Raw genomic sequence first — 21,591 nt, 5'->3', positions numbered from 1 at the left:
ATTCACATTTAATGTTACACAACAGAATAATGAAACAGATAAATATCCAGTAGAATGGGAAAAAGAAGGACCAATAGATAAAGAAACAATGGATCTCATGTGGAAGTTTTGTGTTGAGGAATGAAATATAAATGTATTATCAAATAAAAGTGAACAAGATGACTCTGTGAAACTTGTGTGAATAAAGAAATAAAGAAACAAGAACTGAACTGAAAATGTAAATAGAAACTGTAAGAAAACAAACCATGTACTGATATGTATTGTAATGAAAAGTTAATATTGTAGAAATGTAATAATGAACAATGAAGTTTTGTAATCTGTGAGTCTCAGGTGGGGGCTGTTGGTCAGTGAAGCAGGCTGTGAGACTCACAGACAGGGTTTTTAGCAAAGAGAGTGAAACCTGAAGCAGAAGGGTTAAGCTGTGAGAACAGAGCGCCAGGTTTGCCAAGGTCAGTAGCTGGCTGGGAAGCCTGATAAGGTGGGATGCTTGGAAAAACTCAGTGTGGGGGAAAAGCTGCCTGTGAAGAGAACTGTGTCTAATGTCTTTGCCTAGTAAAGACTCTTACAAGAAACTTGCCTGGCCTGGCTTATTCCTGTTCTATGCGACTCTTGGATTCCATCCTTGTATGATCTATACACGCAAACGCCAACACCAATTGCTGGAGTCTTCAACTGTTCCATGAACTTCATGATCTGTGCTATCAACCTATCATGTGGGTCTGGTGACACATTTGAATGTGCTTGCTGCAGCCCTTGTTGTTCATTAGTAGCATTAGTTGATCTATTCAAATTAATAAGGGGCTACAGTGGTCAGACTATAATTGATTACTCACCATTGCAGGTACTGTATGAGAAATTTGTTGTTCTTGGACAGGAACTACTTGAAAAGACTGGTGAAATACTGCTACCTCTGCAGATCAGCCATCAGAGCTCTTCTAATGTGATTTAATACATCAGGGCTTAAAGTAAAAGATTCCACCTGCTGAAATTCCTGATTATGACAGGAGATGGCAGCAAAGACATTATTTGTCTGTATTAAATCTTTATGCTATTTTTGCTGGTTCTGACCACAGGTGGCAGAATAATCCAATGCAACATTATCTGAGCAGCTGATAAACTCTTCCACACTAGAAACAGAATGGAAAAGGACCTTTGGATCTGAATCTGGATCACCAACCCTTTCATCCTCAGAGCATGTCTTTATATGTTGCCACCCATTGCTTGCTTTGCTCTCCTACATAAGCTGCTGTTCTGAGCTCTAAGAGTGAAGCCAGCAAGACTGACCTCTTACTCACGTCTTTTAATTTGTTATTATTTTTGGTCACTGATTGTTCAGCTACCGCAGGTCTTGTTAGGCTCTTATTCGAGTTACTGGCCACTTTCCCTAATACCGCAGGAGTCAATGGGCTGCACATGGTCAGAGTGGAATGTGGTTGCTCAAAATGGTGACTGTCTCTCTGCCCGCTGTAGCAGCTTCTTTTTAACTTTTTCTTTTCTGAACAGGCTGCAGGCGCTACCACACCAACTGCTCCTGCCACTTTCTCCACACTTTAAGCCTTTTTAGAGGGCTCTGAAGTACTTTTTGTTTGATTCCTTAGGCATTTTGCCACTAGCAAGAAATCAGTCCGTTGATTTTCTTTTGTACCTCAGGAACCAACTGCTCAATTAATTAGTTGAATCAATCCAGAAATTAAACAGAATTAATTTATATTCCCCAACTAGTGAATTAATTTACAGAAACAAATACTAAGGAAAATTAATTTGTCATATGGATCAATTGATCAATGGATGCAACAGCCACTCTCTCTCTTACACTTTACACACTCATTAACTCAATTCATTAAGTATCAAACACTCCAAACTACAACCAAACACAGCATATACAATAGATTATTGTACATTATTGAAAGAATTAAAATATTAAAAAGTTTAATATTTTAGTAAAAGTCTAGCCAGACTGAAGAGGAAGAGAAAAAGAGTACTGCTTAACTGAGGCAGGAAAACAAACTAACACTCCGTGGGAGGGATTGAGATGAGAGTTCCTGCCTCAAGTAACAGGAGAAGACAATGTCCACTTGTGGCTGGTCCTAGTGCCCACTGGAGAATATTAGTGGGTGCATTATTATTGTAGTGGGTACCTTCAGAGGTACTGTTAAATTTAGGAGATGGGGAAACAGACTCTACAAGCTGGAGTGTCAAGACGATTTTAGAAACTGCAGACCTTTTATTCTAGAAATTCTCAAATACAAATGCAGGTCACTAAATAAATGCTCAAATGAGAAGCATACACCTGAGCTTTTAGTGTTAAGCATATACTTAATTTTGGACTGGAAGATACAGAAAAGCATCTCTTTGGTAATCCAAACTGTAAGCATAATATATGCCACTACACATATTAAAAGAATTAAAAGAATAGTTTAAATCAATCTGATGGCAATAACATATCATACTTATTATTGCAACAAATTATGAGTGTTCATGACCATCAACCCAAACAGTGTTGAGATCTAATTTCCATCTCACGGAGAAGCATTGGTTTGGTCAATAATGATCACCTTTTGCTTTCAGAAAGTTCAAGTGCATCAACTCTGCACCCAAATGTGGTCCTTGCCTCCAAGGAATGGATGCAGATTAGCATCTTTGGCAAGTTTACCGAGGGCCAAAACAGAAATTCATTAAATTTCAGGTGCCCTTCCATCTTCAATCAGATATAAAGCACTGGTGCAAAAGCCATATGAGTTCTGATTTAAGATCTGGATTATGTCCTAGTGATAAGCTTTCATGAACTACAGTATATCCATGAAAACTTATGTCAGAATACATCTGTTTAGTCTTTAAGGTGCTGCAAGACACTACTGTTTGGCCACTCTGGAACTTAGCAGAAGGGATTTATTTACAAAATAAAATGTTTTAACAGCAGCATTTAATAACAATGTTGTTACAACCAATTTGCATACTTGCATAGGATATGCAGGAATGAAACAGTAAGCTTTATTCAAATTGTTGATTTAAAAGAGAGAGACTGTCTGACTGACGTTCATTGCTTGGAGGGAGGACAACAGTTCCAAAAAACAGCAAGAGCGAACATGTGCACATGAGTACAGGGGGAAAGGGATATGAGAAGGGAAACAGACATTTAAATACTTGCATGTCCTTCACATCCAAACTACTACACTTGCAAAAACAGCATACAAAAGACTGCTTATGCTGATATAAATGTTCAACAAGTCTAGATTGCTAAACAAGAATAAAACACAATGAAAAAGGGCTTCAGTATGCAAGCCTAATACTGCAAACTGAGCTTGTAGAAAATGTTCAATATTTGACTCCATACACAATGGCATTACCTGATTAAAAATGGATAAGAGCCTATTTGCATGTTTAATTTATCATCGAGTGTTGACTGAATCAGATTAGATTACTTCTGAAGTTTTGGTTGTGAGCAAGCTGCAGACTGAATTATGCAACACAGCCCAGCAGGGTTCAGGCAAGCAGTATCCTATCAAATGACAATGATTTTAGATATTGGTTCTGGTACGAATAATTTGACTCTAACATGACCTTCTTTTGCTGGGTAGCGATTAAAAATAATTTGAACCAAATCATTAATATATCTGTGACAGTTGGGAGCGTATGGAAATTGCAATGTATTACCAATAAATGTGGCATTGAAATATACAGCATTCTGGGAATCTTAACAACCTTTTCATTTTTTTAAAGTCCTCAACCATGTGAGTTGTATGTAGTGAATGGTCAAAAATCCAGGGAATGGCTAAATGCTTACTTATCAGTGGATGGGCTTCTGGTGGCTCATGGCACATCCATGCAGGGGAGGGATTGTAGCTCTGTGGTAGAGAGTGTGCTTTACATGTTTAATCCCCATGTTAGAAGGATTAGCAAGCAATAGGAAATATCTGTGCCCAATGCTCAGAAGACATTACTGAACTAGATGGACCGATTCTGATCACAGAACCTGATGCCCATGATTTCCATGATCACCTAGTTGGCCGCTGTGAGAACAGGATGCTGGCCTAGATTGGCCATGCTTGCTGGGTCTGATGGGATTTGTAGTTCAGCAACATTGGGAGGACCACTGGTTCCCCACATCTAAGACAGGCCATTGGTCTGATCCAGCAAGGCTCTTCTTAATACACAGACCTGGTATAAGGCAGCTTCCTATGACTCTTCAGTGATTGCCTGTCCTGTCTAGGTATCTTCTATCTCCACACCATTCTTACCCTCAAGCTAAAATTAAAAAACCTTTGAAAACTAAACACACGCACTTCCGGGAAGGGTGACTTCGCTTGTGCCTGCTTTTGAGACAGGCTCCCGCCTCAAAAGAAGCTTATTCAGATATAAATCAGTCAGAACATTTTTTTTTTGACTGATGAAATTTCTCCTGGGCAGGGAGAAACGTAGAGATCAACCTCAAAAGCCTGTTTTTGTTGGGAGGACTGGATTTCATTAATTTATGAGAAAAGGTCCAGCCAGCAATGCCGGACGGACTTCCAAACAAGCTCTATCTGTTTAATGCGATACGTTTATCTTTTCTTCAAAGAGAAAACAGACTAACAGGCAAGCACCCTTCTTTCTATTATTTTTTTTACTTGGTTTAAATTGTTGCAGCAAAAAGAGATTTGTCAATTTAATCAGCTTTAAAGAGCTTCTGGGTGAGTTATAACTCTTCTCTGTTATTTACGAAATTAACAGCTTATCTCTGTTTCTATTGCAAAAAGCTGTCCTGGAAGTGCATTCTAAAGATATAAACAGAAGAGGGATTTCTATTCCGAGGAACAGTATATTGTTTGGGACTATTCTCTTTTTGGTCTATTTTATTTTGATGAATCTGCTTCTTCACGACGCCACTAACTGTTTTGATGCTGGGAACCAAATTTGTTTTGTATTCTTGAACATAGAGAGATAAGGCAGGCTGCTCTGTTTATACTGTGATGTCATCAAGCCTGGAATATTAACCCAATTGTTGCTGAAATAAGAAGTGGTTCTTCTTTATTTTTGTTTTGCTTTGTTTTCGTGGTTTTAAAAAATGGCAATCAAGAAAGTGGCTGAGAATCTGGAAGTAATTATGTTTCAGAAAATAATGGATGAGATTGAGATAACGAAACAAACCCTGCGACAGGGCAGTAAGGAGCTGAAAATTGAACTGAACAAAATGACGCAGGAGCTTAAAGAAATAGGGGATCCTGTGAGAGAGGAGAATGAGATCAGAGATGAGAAAAGAAAAAATAAAGGGAAGATACAAGCCCTGGAGATTGGAACAAATGTGGAATTGGAAAAAGATCTGGAGTTTATGGATATTAGAAATAAAATCTACTGTTTGGAATTTAACGTTATCTCTGAAGAAATTAATGAAGATATTAGAGATAAAGTTATCAATGGCTTGGATAATCTTCTGGACTGGAATGACGTGATGGAGCTTGATATAGAGAAAATCTATGGAATTAACAGCAGCCATGTGACAATGGAAAAACTCTCAAGAGATGAACCAGTGCATTTTGTAAAAAAGAAGAACAGAGATATGACTTTACAACAATATTTCAGCAACTTATTCAGAATCGATGACAAGAAAATATTTGGGATAGAGGAAATTCCCATCAGACTCTTATTATATGACTATGGCTATGACAGCAAGATTATTATGGAATACTGATAATGGAAGATTGGACACTGAAATTACTGGACTTAACAGGACTATTGAAGATGGAAGATGGAATTAATAGGGATAATGGAATAATGGCTATTGAAATTATTGGACCTAACAGATTTTGATGAGATGGATTAATCGATATGTTTATTTGGACTATGGTTATGACAATAAGATTATTATTATTATTAACGAGATGGATTAATCGACATGTTTATTTGGAGAAAAATTGATAGATATATTTCTTAAAGAATTGAAACCTCTCTTTGACTTTTTGTGGAAAGAATAAAGTAATGTTTATGAGATTTGATGATTAATTAAGATAACTACTGGAGGAAAGTGATTTTATAATATAATTTAAGAGACAGGATTGTTATATATTGTAGACCTATAACTGATTTGATCTGTGACAAATGGGAAGTCAACATTTTATTTTATTTTTGTTTAATCATTTTTGTTTTGTTTTGTTTTTTGTCTTTGAATGTTTTATGATTTTGTTTTGTATGTTTTATGAAAATTTGAATAAAAATTATTGTAAAAAAAAAGAAAACTAAACACACGCGCGCGCGCACGCACACACACACTTAATACAGTCAAAATCCTCTGCAATGTAGACTGGCATACTGAAATTAAGATCTATGCTTTCTGGTGATTATACTGCATTTTCCCATTCTGTCTTTCAACTACCACTTTCATTTTATTATGTCTTCGGGGATTTTTTTTATCAACGCTGTAGGAAATTAACATAACTAAGAAAATTAGGTTTAGGCAAAATGATAGAGGAATCACTTATTGAGACAACTATTTGGTGATTAGCATTACGACCTTCATTCATCTGGCCTTTAACTCTCTTAATATTTAATACAAGATAAATGACTATGCCACTTTACAATTTCAGAATGATAATACAGAACAGATAGGAATAACATGGTCACAGTAGTTGAACATTCCTTGGAGAAAAGGATAAACACAAGAAAATCTTCCTTTGTATTCTCTTAAATCAAATCACCTCACTGGAAACAAATGCAAACAAAAAAGAGAGCAAAGATGACACATTCTTAGCTTGAAAGGAAAATGTAAGAAAAATAGTAAAACTCCAGGGAAATGCAGCAATCGTTTGATACTTTAATCTCAAAATGTGAGTACCCAAATAGACCCATATAATACTTACAGATTATTGGTATTTAAAACTTCTTGCTGAACCTATTTAGGAAAACTACAAAGATTAACGCATTACAAATTCAACCCACAGAGGTGAGTTTCCCTATTAGCACAGGGTCAAAGCTATGCCCTGAAAAATTTAAACTGCAACCAATCTACATCCAGCCTTTCCTTTCTAGAAGAGACGGCATCCTAAATGATGTAACTTCAGCGAAAACCAGGAATGAATTGGATACACATAAATTAAAATATTACTTCAAAAATATCTGGGACTAAGGCAGTGATCTCCAAACTTATTCAGCTCGTGGGGACCTTTGCAAACAGGAGAAACTGTCATGGGCACCCCCCTCCAGCACAATGTGTTCTACTGACTACTATAACAGAAGGTGTCTTTCAAGCCTAATTTCAGCAGGGGGAGGGGGGAGTGTCTCCAAGCACCAGCTTTGTCCAACCCTGGTTTGAGGAGATAGCATTTACAGTAACTAAGATAAGAATGAAATCTTTTAAATAGTAATACTGTTAAAGGAAGCACATAGTTAAAAAAGTGATGTAACAGAAGCTAACACTAGTAAACAATGGTTGGTATCCAATGCAGTGCTATGTAACTGTCCTGCTAGGGCAAGGATTTACATTTGCACAACGGAACTTCTCCTTGTCTCCTAAATCTGTCTGGGCTGAGTTCCCCCAACTCTCTGGTCCAGATCTGAGGTGGGTGGACACAAGGAGAAGAGAGGGGGAAAGTCCCTTTGTGTGAGTATAAACCCTTGCGCTGACTGGATGGTTACTTAGCACTATACTAGATACAAGCCTTGCTAACCATCATTTGCATTTGAACTCCAGACTGATTTCTGCATAGCAATATTCTTGGCTTTAACTATATGGAGTTAAATATGCTTGACATTTTACTTCTATTTCTTAATACAACAAGATGCCAGCCTATCTTGGAAAGAAAGTTGTTCCTGAAGATGTATCACAACAAGGCCCATTACAAACAGCCATATCTAACCAGCAGATTCCTTTTGTGGCTGCAAGCAAAGGTCATAATGCCACATTTAAAATTGGCTAGCACAAATGTAGGAAATTCTTCACTGCATCCCCTATAATAAAACTAAATGGTGCTGATCCTGTTCTCATTGAAGCCAATGAGAATTTTACTATTCATTGCAAATAGCAGCGATTTTGTTAATGGGCTGGACAGACAGCCTTGTGGATTATGGTAGGTGCTTTTAAAAGACAGCCTTGAAGGCTAAGGTTTTTTGCTCAAACTGAACTCTTCAATTTGTCTCGAAAAATCAGTTCAAGCACTTTCCCAATTGATTTATCAATTTTTCAAGGTTATCTAGTCTCACTGTAGTTTGTGCGCATGCGTCTGGAAGTATTATCTACTAAAATGCTAGACTTGCTTCCAACCAAGAGCAAGGCATCATGAATGTCAAAATATGCACCTGTATATCACATAATGATGGGGCACTACTGGTGGTTCTCCATGCCTTTGAGGTTAACTAGGGATTGAACCTTTAGTGTGGCAGGCCCTGCCCTGTGGAACCCCATCCCAGGAGAGGTTTGGCAGGAAACATCCCTTCCTTCTTTCAGATACATTTTGAAAACTATTGTTTGGACAGGACTTTACAATATGAATTCTCTTTTTAACCGACTTGTATTTACTGATGTATTTAATGTATGGATTATTTTTGTTGATTTAATTTTTATGTGTTGTATATCACCTTGATATATTTTTATGAAAGTGTGGGTTATAAATACTTCAATACATAAATAAATAATCTTAGAACAGTTACTTTTCCATTCCTTAATTAAACTACTCAACTTATTTATAATATAATCACTTAATACAGGTCTGAAAACGGGCACTTTTGAACAAGGTGGAGGTGTTGTTTGGAAGGGTGTGTGAAGACTGCACACAGAAAACTTTGTTCTAACAGTTCTGAATACAGTTTCAAGATTCGTTCCCTCTCTTTCCTTCCAAGCAACCAAACTCTTCCATGTTTTATAACCCTTCTTGATTACTTATGAGGAACTTAACTGATATATAAGCACTTTCAATGAGGCTGCTTAAATCTGTAATTAGTTATGAATAGTATTGTGTGCATTCCATGGTGCTGTGCAAGTGAAAACTTGGTACTAAAAGCTGTATTCAGTATCCAGAATGTCTAGTTTGTTTGTTTTTTACATAATAATGCAAGTTTCCAACCTGGAAAGGATCCAAAGATCTACGTTAGGCACAATGGGCACAGTGCATCTAGCATGATGGACTTTACATTCATTTATTCTGGTATTTATATATCCTCTTTCTTCTATGATGAAATGGAAGGCAGCATCCTATTCAAACCTAGACTAGATCTGCTTAGCTTCAGCTGCACCTTGCACCTTCTCTGAACATAAGAAGAGCTGAACAGGCCAATGGCCCATCTAGTCCAGCATCCTTTTCACACAGTGACCAATCAGATGCCTAAGGAAAGCCCAAGAGCAGGTCCTGAGCACAACAGAACTCTTGTGATCCCCATCAACTAGCATTCAGGTGCATACTGCCTCCAACAGTGGAGGTAACATAAAGCCACCATGGTTAACAGACACTGATCTCTCTTCTCCCATCTCTAAGCACTCTCCACTTCAATGTCACCAACTGGGACTTGAACTGCAGATCAGTTGTATGACTCTCTAATGCCTACAGCCTGGATCCAAATTGTACTGTCAAATATATAGTAGAGAAAAAGCAATAGGGGTGCGTATGCTGAGGACTTCAGAGACCTATGTAGCTCCTTGCAACCCCACTACCCTTTGGATAATTTATACAGATTCCGTGATTACGATTTTATGGCACTCAAAAACACATTGCTCTGCATATAATCATTTCCTCAACTAAACGGAACTATTGCCTATACAAGCAAAGTACTTCATTATTATTATTTATTACATTTGTATACCGCCCCATAGCCAAAGCTCTCTGGGCGGTTTACAACAATTAAAAACATTAAAAACAAATATACAAATATACAAATTTAAAAACACTTAAAAAAACAATTTAAAAACATACTCATCAGCAGATCAGTATGATTGGTAAGAATTAAGAAATTACAGCCATCAATTACTAATTCATTAAAAAAAAAACCAAGCAGGGGAAAGGCATACATGAGCATTTTTGAGCCTTCATCCCTTTATCAAAGAGCTTCTATACCTTGGCTTTAACAAGATGAAATTACAGTCTATCAAATGATCTGCAAAACAATTTTTTATGGATTGGCATAATTAGAATCAGTAGCATACATGCTGAGTGTGCAATCTTCAAATCATTTTGAAATCATCTTATTGACTACAATGGGATAACTCTAGAATTGCAGTGCTGAAGCGTTTTAGCCAACTGCAGTCAGCAATAAAACTTTTTTGCTTTTGTGGCCATCACAAGATTTCACAGAAACCTGTGAGCCTCAATTGCTGACTTTAATACATTGCTGAAGCAATGTTTGTGCAAGAGTATCTTTGTGTCCATTAAAAATAATCATTCAAATGAGCTCCCTTCCCTACAGCAACAGTCAATCAAAACATGCAGTATTGAAATTTATATGCCATTAAAACTTGCGGTTTAGAACAATCACGTTTTATTTTCTAGCTACAGATCAGAAATACACTTTCAAAGGACAGAACTATATATCTGAGATGGACTGACTAGTTTTTTTTAAAAAAAATTAAGTGCTCATATAGTTAAATTCAGGTAACCAGACCAACTTTATCAGACTGCGTATTGTCACAAGACGAAAAGGTTTGTGAGCTACTTTGATGACAATATTTCTTCTACCTGCCCTCTGCATGGCAAGAAAATAAGATTGCCCATCCCCCCCCGCTCTCCTCCAACATGCAGGGAAAGCAATAACTGAAACAGGAAAACACACATTTACTTTATTCAAAACAAATGCAGGACCTCATGATTCAACGATTGATTTCTACACCAGGGTTAAGCAGATTTGTTTTGGTGGTGATGAGTCCTTAGGATTCACTGTGGCCACACACTTGGAAAATAAGAGTGCACACACAGAATCTCTTAAGGAGTTGAGGCATTACTCACCTGTGTTGAACACATGCATTCTTGCTTAAGAAGTGCCTAGCTGGATTAGACCAAGGTCCATGTGGTTCAGCTTTCTTGGCAAGAATCCAAGTAACCGGCATATACTATGTGGCCTACTGATACTGCAATCTGCTTTTGCCCGCTTCTACTCCAAGTATAGACAAAAAAGGCATAAAGGAAGCATAAATGTTCAAGACACTGACCTCACTGCATGTAGAGAAGAGGGAGGGAAAGCATTTCCTGACTAGACCCTACAACAATCCCCAAACTGTGTACTTGAGCACACTACTGTGCTGAAAGAGAGGGAGAAGTGTGCCTTGAAAAATTAAGCCATTTTACTGATGCATACCATTACCCTATGCCTCTCAGAGTGGTTGGTGGGCACCATGCAGTATTGATCACTCTTGTTTTCCAATACATAGGTAGTGACACCAGACTGGTATCAGGGATGCACTAAAAGTACCTATTGCAACTAAAAGCAGTACAGGGGAACACCAGTACTGGCCAGAGAGCACAGTCCTATTCCTGAGCCCTGAGTGACTGAGCAAAGGATAGGGCAGGATGTTGAATGCAATTTCCTAGGGCTGTAAAGAAATGCCTGCTTATCATTCTGAGATCTGATCAAGAAAACATGCCATCTTTTTGAGTGGAGAAGGCCTCTGATTTTAATCTATTAAAAAACCACCAACACTAACTAACACAGACATCCACAGTATCCAAAGTCTGGTATGCATTGCCACAGGTTTCCTTGAACAAAAGGTTAGGATTAGGAAACCAGATTATGCAGTCAAGACATATGCAAATGTTTTAGAGCCAAAAGGACATCTTTCATGTCTTCAAACACACTCTGAAATATACTCAGCATTCCATCAAATGTTAACCAATATTTTGTCTTTCACTGATCACATCATTAACAATGGCTTTGCTCACTTCCTCCTACACATCTAAATACATTTTAATACAGATAAAATATCCAAGTCACTTTGAACCTCTCTGGAAAACTGGGAGTATATATTCCCAAAGAAAAGTCGCTAATATCTTGAAAGCAAAATATTAAAGTTTGATCTTATGAGCACTAGGCACCTATGCTGCTGCTGAAAACAAAACAAAACACAGGCCCTTGATATGCCAACTCTGAGCAGCGGATGGCAAATAAGCAGGATTCTACTTGCACAGATGCATTAAGAGAGTTTGACTGAATATGCAAAGGAAAAACTATTGATGTAACAGTGGCACATCTACTAAATACTACTTAATGATTAAGAGTATTGCCTGTTCTGGTTCTTATTAATAAATAAAAACCTTTGCACATGCTTAATCCTCTTGTCATAATGTACTTACAATCAGAAGAATATTCTACTTGTGACGACTGAACAGTTCCTCCTTCAGTAGGTTGAGAGGCAGCCAAATTATTTTCTGCTTGAGCCTTGCGAACAAGCGCTGCCAGCGGGTGATCAGGATCCACCACCTTTAACGGCTGCAGAGGGAGAAAAGAGACATACGAAATTTCCAGAATTTCTCTCCCTCTCCCACACACAAACACACACCAGATTCCTTAACACTAATTTACAACCTCTGCACGTAAAAAAGGTTGCACAGTAGTTTAACTTTATATGCCTGGAATTGATTTCAAAATGCTTTGTAGAGATGGGATGATTATGAATTGGGGATAAAAGCTGTGACATTGATTATTCCCCAATAAATACAATACTTTAAAACTGTATTCAGACAATCTTTGCCCAACTCCTCCTACAGGACCGAAGTGCAAGCACAACAGTAATCGGTACCAACTAAAAGGTCATAAAGACATCACTAAACTTTCATATCCATTAAAATTCTTCATCAGACTGGAAGTCAACCAAGAAAAAGGGGGGGAGAGAAAAATATGTTGCTGGGAAAGATAAAGAAGCTCTAGTCTGTAAGAGAGCTGTGCAGGCCTCGGAAAAAGGCATGTCACATTTCCCTAATCCCATGTTAAGACTATTACAACCTGCAGACTTGTCTCTCTCCCTCTCCCTCCCCCTAATACACACTTTTATTTATTTGTTTTAATTATTTAACACCAAGCCTGAGAAGGAGTTCTGGAGTACTTGAAAGGTGACTCAACAGCATTTTAGTCAGTTGAAATACCAAGCATTTCTCTGTTACTTTTAGATTTTATTTTTCTAATGGAGCAACATGGCTCTTTGCAATTTTTGTCTAGAGGAACAAGTAGCCATTTCCTAAAGCCAGAAACTGTGGTTTTAACCCTGCCCTCAATAATCTGCCCATCAGATTAGACCCAGGTCTACTATATACATTCTAGAAATGTGTAACTTAAGGTTGAATTCCTTCACTGACATCTTAGTCCACTGAAGCTCAATCAAAGATGAAATCATACTGCTTTGCAAAGGTGAATTACACATCAGATCTATATACACACATATCTTATTTACTGCAGTGGATAAATCAAGACAGAGTGTTTCAACTGAGTCAATCTAATCAAGAAGATTCTTCTGTTTGACCTTGTGGCTTATGACAAAATCTGAGTCACTGAAATTATTGAAACAGCTCTTTTATTTAAATGAGTTAAATTAAAATCAAACTGTTTCTCATGGCAGAAACACTGGGGATCACTAGCCAAGATTCTAAAAGCCGCACAATTAGTTTCACAATCCAAGGTAGGCTTCGGGGGCTTGTATTTGTTAAGCAGCAGCTCCCCAAGCTACATGGAGAACCATATGGGAATTTCAGAAGCATCTTATGATACGGCAGAAGGAGCTCCAATCCAAAGGAAAGTAAGAGGGGAAAAAATCCAATTTAGGTGCTCATGAACACAGTAGCTCCCTGGATCCTAGCAACTGAAAAGTTCTGCAAAGCAAACTCAACAAGATATGCAATTCTGAAAATTAATTTTGTGTCACAAAATACCTTCATAAGCTCTTCAAGTCTACTGCACTTTTTGGAGGCAAAGAGGCTTGGATGCAGGTAGTTATCTCCATCATCGTCATCATCATCATCTTCATCACCAGTATCTTTTGCATCTAGGTAAGAATGATATGGTTATGTTTTATCCTTATTGGATTTAAATTGAAGGTCTACCTGATCCAACATCCTATTACCTACAATAGCCACCCAGATGCTTCTGGGAAACCTCCAAGCATGTATACTGCTTCTGAACTTGGAGGTTTTATTGATCTCTTAAACTAATAGCCACAGATAGATCTATCGTCTGTGAATTTATCTAAACTCTTCTTAGAGTTATCTAAGTCAGCATCTATCACCACATCTTGTTGCGGTCAACTCTATAAAATATGTACCATTTGAAATACTTTTTGTATGCCCTGTACACATTGCCAATCAATTTCATATCCATTGGATGACCTTCTATAATATTATGGAGGGGGAGGGAGGAAAAATCTATCCACTTTCACCCTAGCCATTCATAATCGTTGAAATGTCTATCATAGACGCCCCCAAAACCTATCTTGTTTTCCAATTTAGAAAGTCTCAAAATGCTTCAGCAAGGTGAGCCAAACCCTTGATAACTTTTAGTGCCCTTTTTCACAACGTCCTTTAAGAGATGGGGTGACCAGAACTAGCAAGAATACTCTCAAATGCAGCTACACTCAAATTTTATAAAAGGCATTATGAAACATTAAAATGTGAGGGGTATATCCTCAGCAATTTAAATGACTGTGGGATAAGTGCAGTACATTGTATCAAAATGCACTTTCAAGTGTGCCTTCTAGCAAAGCAGTGTGGGTAATAGCACAACACCACACTTGGAAACTCATCTGGATTCTGTGCATCTGATTAACGCCATCACAAGCTGCAAAAGTCACATGTATACTTGTTCCTTGCATAACCCCCATTATGTAAGAGTTCAAATGAGTCTGCACCAATGCATCCGTACAGAATGAACACACAGTATTCATTTTGTATTCTCAACTTTTTTCTTACAGAGCTGTGCATCAGATCATTCTAGCAACAAAAAAAATGGATATAACTCCATGTTCTCTGTAAGGAATGTCAAGTAGAAATGTTCTCTGAAAGCCAGCCTTCTTATACTTTTAGAGGAGCCACATCAAAGCAGTAAAGACTGCAATTATAATTTTAAGGTCTTTTCAGAACAGATTTAAAAAGTAACTTTGTTAAATGTCACTGAACGTTAGGGCTATGCCCTGGGAGCCCATTATTCTAACGTATTTAAACTTTTCATAATCATCTGCCAGCAAGCTGTACTACTTGTAACAAGAATTAAAAGAGTTCTCTCAACTGTCAGATGCTGGAATGATTTAGACAGAAATATGTAACCCTACAGCTGCTGCACAGTGCCATTTAAGAACAGGGTTAACCTTACTTTTTTCCTCTTCTTTTTTCTTTTCCGAAGGTGCAGCGTATCGCCCCTCCTTCATAGCTTTCTGAATAAACTTGTAGTAAGGGTTGAGGTAGTGGTCAAACCGCAGAAAGTCAAATTGAGAGTTCCGAGCTTGTTTTGCCTTCAGCATAATCTCAAACTGGGCCCCTTGTTTGCAGACAAAATTTGCAGTCCGTTCTATGATTGCATGCATTTTGGCTGTTGGTGGCTAGGACAAAAAGTGAAAAATACTTTCAAGGAATCTATCCATTTAAAGTTTTCCCCCATATTGTACACTCCAAATCAGAAGGGACTTTGAGGGCTTCGCTTCTCAAGGTGAAAATAGCTAGCATATACTTCTATTTCTTAGCCACTAATACCTAGGGCAACATACAGCTTCCAAGCCAAGTTACCAGGGACCACAGACTCTACTTAGCATTACAATTAAGAAGAATTGTTCCTTTTCCATTACAGTCACAGCTACTATCTAGGAGGAGCTGACAAGGCTAGTTTTCTGAAGAGTAAGATTTATATACAGAAAATCAGTTTCAGAGCAGGCCTTCATTTGCATGCCACACACAGAGGTAAACAATTAGAAGGCATCCTGCATGGATATACTAGGCCTTCCTTAATGTAGAAGATCATGACTGCATTCCTATCCACTTTTGCTGACTATGACAACTTGGCCTTCTCAAAACTAAACCATCCGGAGCAACACATCATTTAAGAATTTACGGAAGTACACTGCTCACTGCTTTTTGTTTAATTTTCCACTTCACTAGCTCCGTTTTCCTTAATTGCACAAGATGCATTTTCATTCTTTTTTAAAATACTTCATAATTCCAAAACGATGCACTGCTACTGAAATCAGAGAGCCAAATGAGCCTATTGCATAATTTCCTTTACACAGTTGGCAGCAGATTTTATATTAACAGCTTCATAGGTTTCTTATATAACTCCTCAGCGTCACTCAGCATCATTCCAATTGCGCAGTTATTTTAAAAAGCAACAGGGGAACAATATTAAGGAAATGAATAACAAGATCATGAATTCACACAAAAAAACATTTCTTGAGGACATGTGTAATAGTTGAAGATAACTTTAAAAATACATTTCTGTGATATACACCTGCTTTTGTGAAAAGATTAAGCAAAAAAATACCCCAGTAAATAATCCTGATATTGACAGAAATACATTATGGTTGATCTTACATGGGGAGCTATGACTGCTGGTACTACTAATGTGCCAGATGGAAATTGACTTGTAAAAAATGCTTTATGTTATAACTATGGATATGGAGATGGCACAGAGGTGAAGAATATGCAGGAGAAGCTAGTAAAGAAGAAGAAATGTGACCTACAACTGGCTCTCGATAGTGTCTCCTCCATCGAAAGATAAGACCTTCAGAATTTCAAGATGCTGAGCACCTTCCACCTTCAGAATTTCAAGATGCTGAGCACTTTCCTCTTATCAAGGTTTGCAGATTAACAGGGTCAATACAAACAAAGCATATACTCAAACAGCAAAACTGTTTCCTGCATTTAATATAAGTTAATGACCACACGGTTCAGGCCTATGTAAGTTTAACTTCCCATGTGTAGGTATGATGCCATGCAAACATTACATCCAACATGTGGGTGATCAATACACAGATAGGCTTGTAGGTCAGAGGGAGAGAGACAGAGGTTTGTCTACACCAGGCCTCGGACCTGACCTCGTTGCTATAGTTTTTTGTTTTAGCCAAAACTAACCTGCATTAGTAAGACAATGAAGAACAGCAAAACATGGTTTAGATATGTTTGCTGAAGCACGGCTATTCTTATCTGTATTGTCTTCAACTCCTATCTGTTGAACCCTAAGCTACCAAACAGCACTTGCCTGCTCAGTTAAGTTGTGGGACGCAGTACAGTATAATCTAAAATATTATTTCAATTGAGAAACCATCAACAAGTTGTTCATCCATTCCACATTGTTAATCTGATTCACACTGTTAAGAGGACAACCTAACAGCAGGTTAATACTTCTAGTGAGAGAATTTGCCAAGAAACCACTTTGCAAGGTGTTTAACACAGCGGAATTTATATATGTGCACTTTACATTATTTTGGCTGTCCAAGAGATATGCTAGACCAACATTTCCCAAACTGAGGAAATGTTGGTGGCACACTTCCCTTTCCTCCCAATTAAAATTGGAGATATGCTTTACTTACTCCTCCAAAAAGTCTGGACTGTGTAAAGCACTAGCTACCTTTATAGCAGGAGTGGGGAACTTTTTCAGTTAGTCTGGGGACTAATTTCCACTCATGGGCAACCTTCCTGGGGGCTGTATGTCAGAGCTGGCATTGGGCAGAGCCATCCCACAGTCTGACACCTATCACACATGCACACACATAGTAATTCACATGCAAACATATATACAGTAGGGCCCCGCTTCCCGGCACTTCACTTCCCGGCGTTCCGCTAACGCGGCGGCTTTCGTTTTCCATTTTAAAGCCGATTTTTGCTCTTTTGCAGCGTTTTGGCGTCATTTTTGCGCGACGGCCCCATTACAGTCTATGGGTTCCGCTTTACAGCGGGGGCCTGGTCCCTAACCTGCCGTATAAGCGGGGCCCTACTGTATTCACATGTAGCACACACACTGTAAATATTCCTGCTGGCACTGCATTAGATTAAAAAAAACTCCTCCTATTGGCTCCAAGAGGAGTTTTCCAAGCTTAACATCTACACTGGAGTGGGGGTTTGGAAAGAGAGAAAGAATCTTCATAGTGCGAGTATTCATGTGTGTGTGTTTTTTCAATTGTGGGGTGGGAGGGTTTTTTGAATGGGGTCACATCAGATGGGGAGAGCTAAATCTTCCTTCCCTCACCAGATGCGATCCATCCCCATCCACACACATACAATTAAGCTTGAGAAAACCTTCATAGCCAACAAGAAGGGTTTTTTTTAAAAAAAACAAACCCTATTGTTGCACTGGAAGGAAGAGGCGAGGAGTAGTGGCTATGGGCCCAAGGCGGAAGCCGCATAAACTGCCTGTGGGCCAGAGGCTCTCATGGCTGCACTAGAAGAGACCCACTGTATTTCTCTCTAAGTCACTGTTTTGGGCATGTTGCCCGATTCGAAAAAGCATTCCTAAAAAGTTTTCATGCAGGGCCAGTCTTTGAAAGGTGAATAATACTTTTCAGTCTGAGTGAACAAAACACTCAACACAGAGTTACACCAGAGTGCTCCATCTCCAGAGAAGCCTGATCAGAAGGAAACAAGAGCAGAGCAATGAATCATGCAGAGACATGATCGTGCAGGGCATGGCCGTAGCTCAGTGCTCGGTATCATTCCCAGATAATGTGTTGTGGCAATCTACGACTCAGCCAAGTGTTATTTCATTAAATTTATTTAGAACATTTTATCTTGCATGTCCTCCAACTTAAGAGGGGAGAGGCATTAAACCTGCCAAAAGATTCCCACCACACATGGTGTATGATCTATGATGTATGATTTGCCATCTGAAAACCTGGAGAGCTGCTGCCATTCAGTGTAGACAATACAGAACTAGACACACCAATGGCCTGACTCAGTATAAGGCAACTTCCTATCTTCCTATGTATATTGCAGGCAACATCCTCTACTTTGGACTCAGTGGCACATTATTACATTATTTTTTTGTTTTGTAGCACACAAACAGTTCCCTCCTAGCACACTAATGTCTCCAGCACACAGACTGGGAATTACTACGCTGACCATTTAACAGCGAAATCCTGTGCATATTTACTGAGAAGTATGTCCCACTGTGTTCAGTGGGTCATACTGTCTGATGAGTGTGCACATGATCTCAGCCTATTCTGCTGATTAGAATTAAGGCCAAACACTAACCACCATGAATTCCTAGGTGGCTTTTAAAATTTATTTTTAAAATTGGTTGCCAAAATTTATCTGTATATCTCATAATTCCAGACATACAAAAACTCAGACAGCACTTTTAAAAATGCCATAGTGTAACATTGGATTATTTTTTTAATAAAACACTTACCAACTCCACGTCAGAAGGTACATTCAGTCCCAAAGGGGCAATAAAAGGTTCTTCATTTTCTTCTACATTTTCTGTCTTGGTTGTACCACCTATTAATTAGAAACAGATATGCTATAATATAGAACTAGTTTTGCAATCTAAACAGAACACACAAAACCATAAAATAAGCATTTTTAGCAAACTTGGTAGTCAAAATTTTGGAGACAGATGGGGTTGAGTTAGATCTGCTCTTTTACATATATGATTGGTACGCTTTAGGGTGTTTTTACTCTTGTTTTTAATTTTGATTTTTCTTAAATCACCTTTCTGAAGAAAAACTAACAACAAATAATAAAAAGTAACTTTGTGATTTTATGCTTCCTTATAATGCCAATTTTTGTTTAATACTTTATTTAGTTATCTATCTGTACCACCCCAAAATCTCAAAATATAGCTCACTATTACGAATACTTGTGCAATTATATACAGCAAATGAAGACAGATTGAAAGGATTTATTTACAACAGAAACATTCAAACTACCCAGGAACTTCTTATCAGTTTTCCAACTATAAATCCACTCTTGCAGTAGACTGTTGTTGTTATGTGCCTTCAAGTCGATGACAACTGATGACGACTTTATGAATCAGCGACCTCCAATAGCACCTGTCATGAACCACCCTGTTCAGATCTTGAACGTTCAGGCCTGTGGCTTGCTTTATGGAATCAACCCATCAATTGTTTGGCCTTCCTCTTTTATTATTATTTATTTGTTAAATTTTTATACCGCCCCACTAGCATAGCTCTCTGGGCGGTGTACAACAAAGAAATACAAATATATACAATAAAATCCCATAATAAAATACAACAAAATATAAGAGAGTAAGAAAACTAAAAACAGTTACAGCACATATTAAAACTAGATTAAGTTAGATTAAAATGCCTTAGAAAAGAGGAAGGTTTTGACTTGGCGCCGAAAAGATAGTAACGTCGGTGCCAAGCACACCTCATCAAGAAGACTATTCCACAGTTCGGGGGCCACCACTGAGAAGGCCCTAGTTCTTGTTACCACCCTCCGAGCTTCTCTATGAGTCGGAACTCGGAGGAGGGCCTTCGATGTAGAACGTAGTGTACTCCCTTCTGTTTTTCTCAGCATTATTGTCTTTTCTAGTGAATCATGTCTTCTCATGATGTGTCCAAAGTATGATAACCTAAGTTCCATCATTTTAGCTTTTAGTGACAGTTCTGGTTTAATTTGTTCTAACACCCAATTATTTGTCTTTTTTGCAGTCTATTGTATCTGCAAAGCTCTCCGCCAACACCACATTTCAAATGAGTTGATTCTTCTCTTATCCACTTTTTTCACTGTCCAACTTTCACATCCATACATAGAGATCGAGAATACCATGGTCTGAATGATCCTGAGTTTAGTGTTCAGTGATACATCTTTGCATTTGAGGACCTTTTCTAATTCTTTCATAGCTGCCCTCTCCAGTCATAACCTTCTTCTGATTTCTTGACTATTGTCTCCATTTTGGTTAATGACTGTGCCAAGATATTGATAATCCTTGACAAGTTCAGTGTCCTCATTGTCAACTTTAAAGTTACATAAATCTTCTGTTATTATTTTAGTCTTCTTGATGTTCAGCTGTAGTCCTGCTTTTATGCTTTCCTCTTTAACTTTCATCAGCATCCGTTTCAAATCATTACTGGTTTCTGTGAAGAGTATGGTATTGTCTGCATATCTTCAATTATTGATATTTCTCCCTCCAATTTTCACACCTCCTTCATCTTGGTCCAATCCCACTTTCCGTATGGTATGTACAGCTTAAACAAGTAGGGTGATAAAATACACTCCTGTCTTGCACCCTTTCCGATGGGGAACAAATTGGTTTCCCCATATCCTGTCCTTACAGTAGCCGCTTGTCCAGAGTATAGGTTGTGTGGTGGCACCCCCATTTCTTTTAAAGCATTCCAGAGTTCTTCATGATCTACACAATCAAAGGCTTTGCTGTAATCTATAAAGTACAAGGTGATTTCCTTCTGAAATTCCTTGGTCCCTTATCCAACGTATGTTTGCAATATGATCTTGAGTACCTCTTCCCTTTCTAAATCCAGCTTCGACATCTGGCATTTCTCGCTCCATATATGGTAAGAGCCTTTGTTTTAGAATCCTGAGCATTACTTTACTTGTGTGTTCCTATTGTGTGTGTTGTACAACTCTGGACTCTCCTTTCGCATCTGTGCGCATCAGCCTCTGGGCTTCGTTTTGGCTCTGACCCAGCCGCGCCATTAGTCACAGCACTACTCATACTTGTCCTTTGTTCTTCCCCAGTAGCTCGGTGAGTGCC

At 38.3% G+C, this 21,591-nt stretch overlaps 1 protein-coding gene across 3 annotated transcripts in view; it reads right to left on the bottom strand.

Moving 5' to 3' along the window:
- Positions 1-21,591, bottom strand: part of SFSWAP (splicing factor SWAP) — a 137,607-nt gene that overhangs the window by 98,946 nt on the left and 17,070 nt on the right. For all 3 annotated transcript variants that reach the window (XM_061602318.1, XM_061602320.1, XM_061602319.1), the window contains exons 4-7: positions 19,264-19,352; positions 15,244-15,469; positions 13,812-13,924; positions 12,243-12,378 (exon numbers count right to left, since the gene is read on the bottom strand). In XM_061602318.1, coding sequence (XP_061458302.1) covers positions 12,243-12,378; positions 13,812-13,924; positions 15,244-15,469; positions 19,264-19,352 — 564 coding nt within the window. The remainder of the gene's footprint in view (positions 1-12,242; positions 12,379-13,811; positions 13,925-15,243; positions 15,470-19,263; positions 19,353-21,591) is intronic.

This window comes from Rhineura floridana, chromosome 19, assembly GCF_030035675.1.
Source record: "Rhineura floridana isolate rRhiFlo1 chromosome 19, rRhiFlo1.hap2, whole genome shotgun sequence".
Taxonomy (NCBI): domain Eukaryota; kingdom Metazoa; phylum Chordata; class Lepidosauria; order Squamata; family Rhineuridae; genus Rhineura; species Rhineura floridana.
The sequence above is the reverse complement of the archived record's forward strand: the minus strand, read 5'-3'. Positions and strand labels throughout refer to the sequence as shown.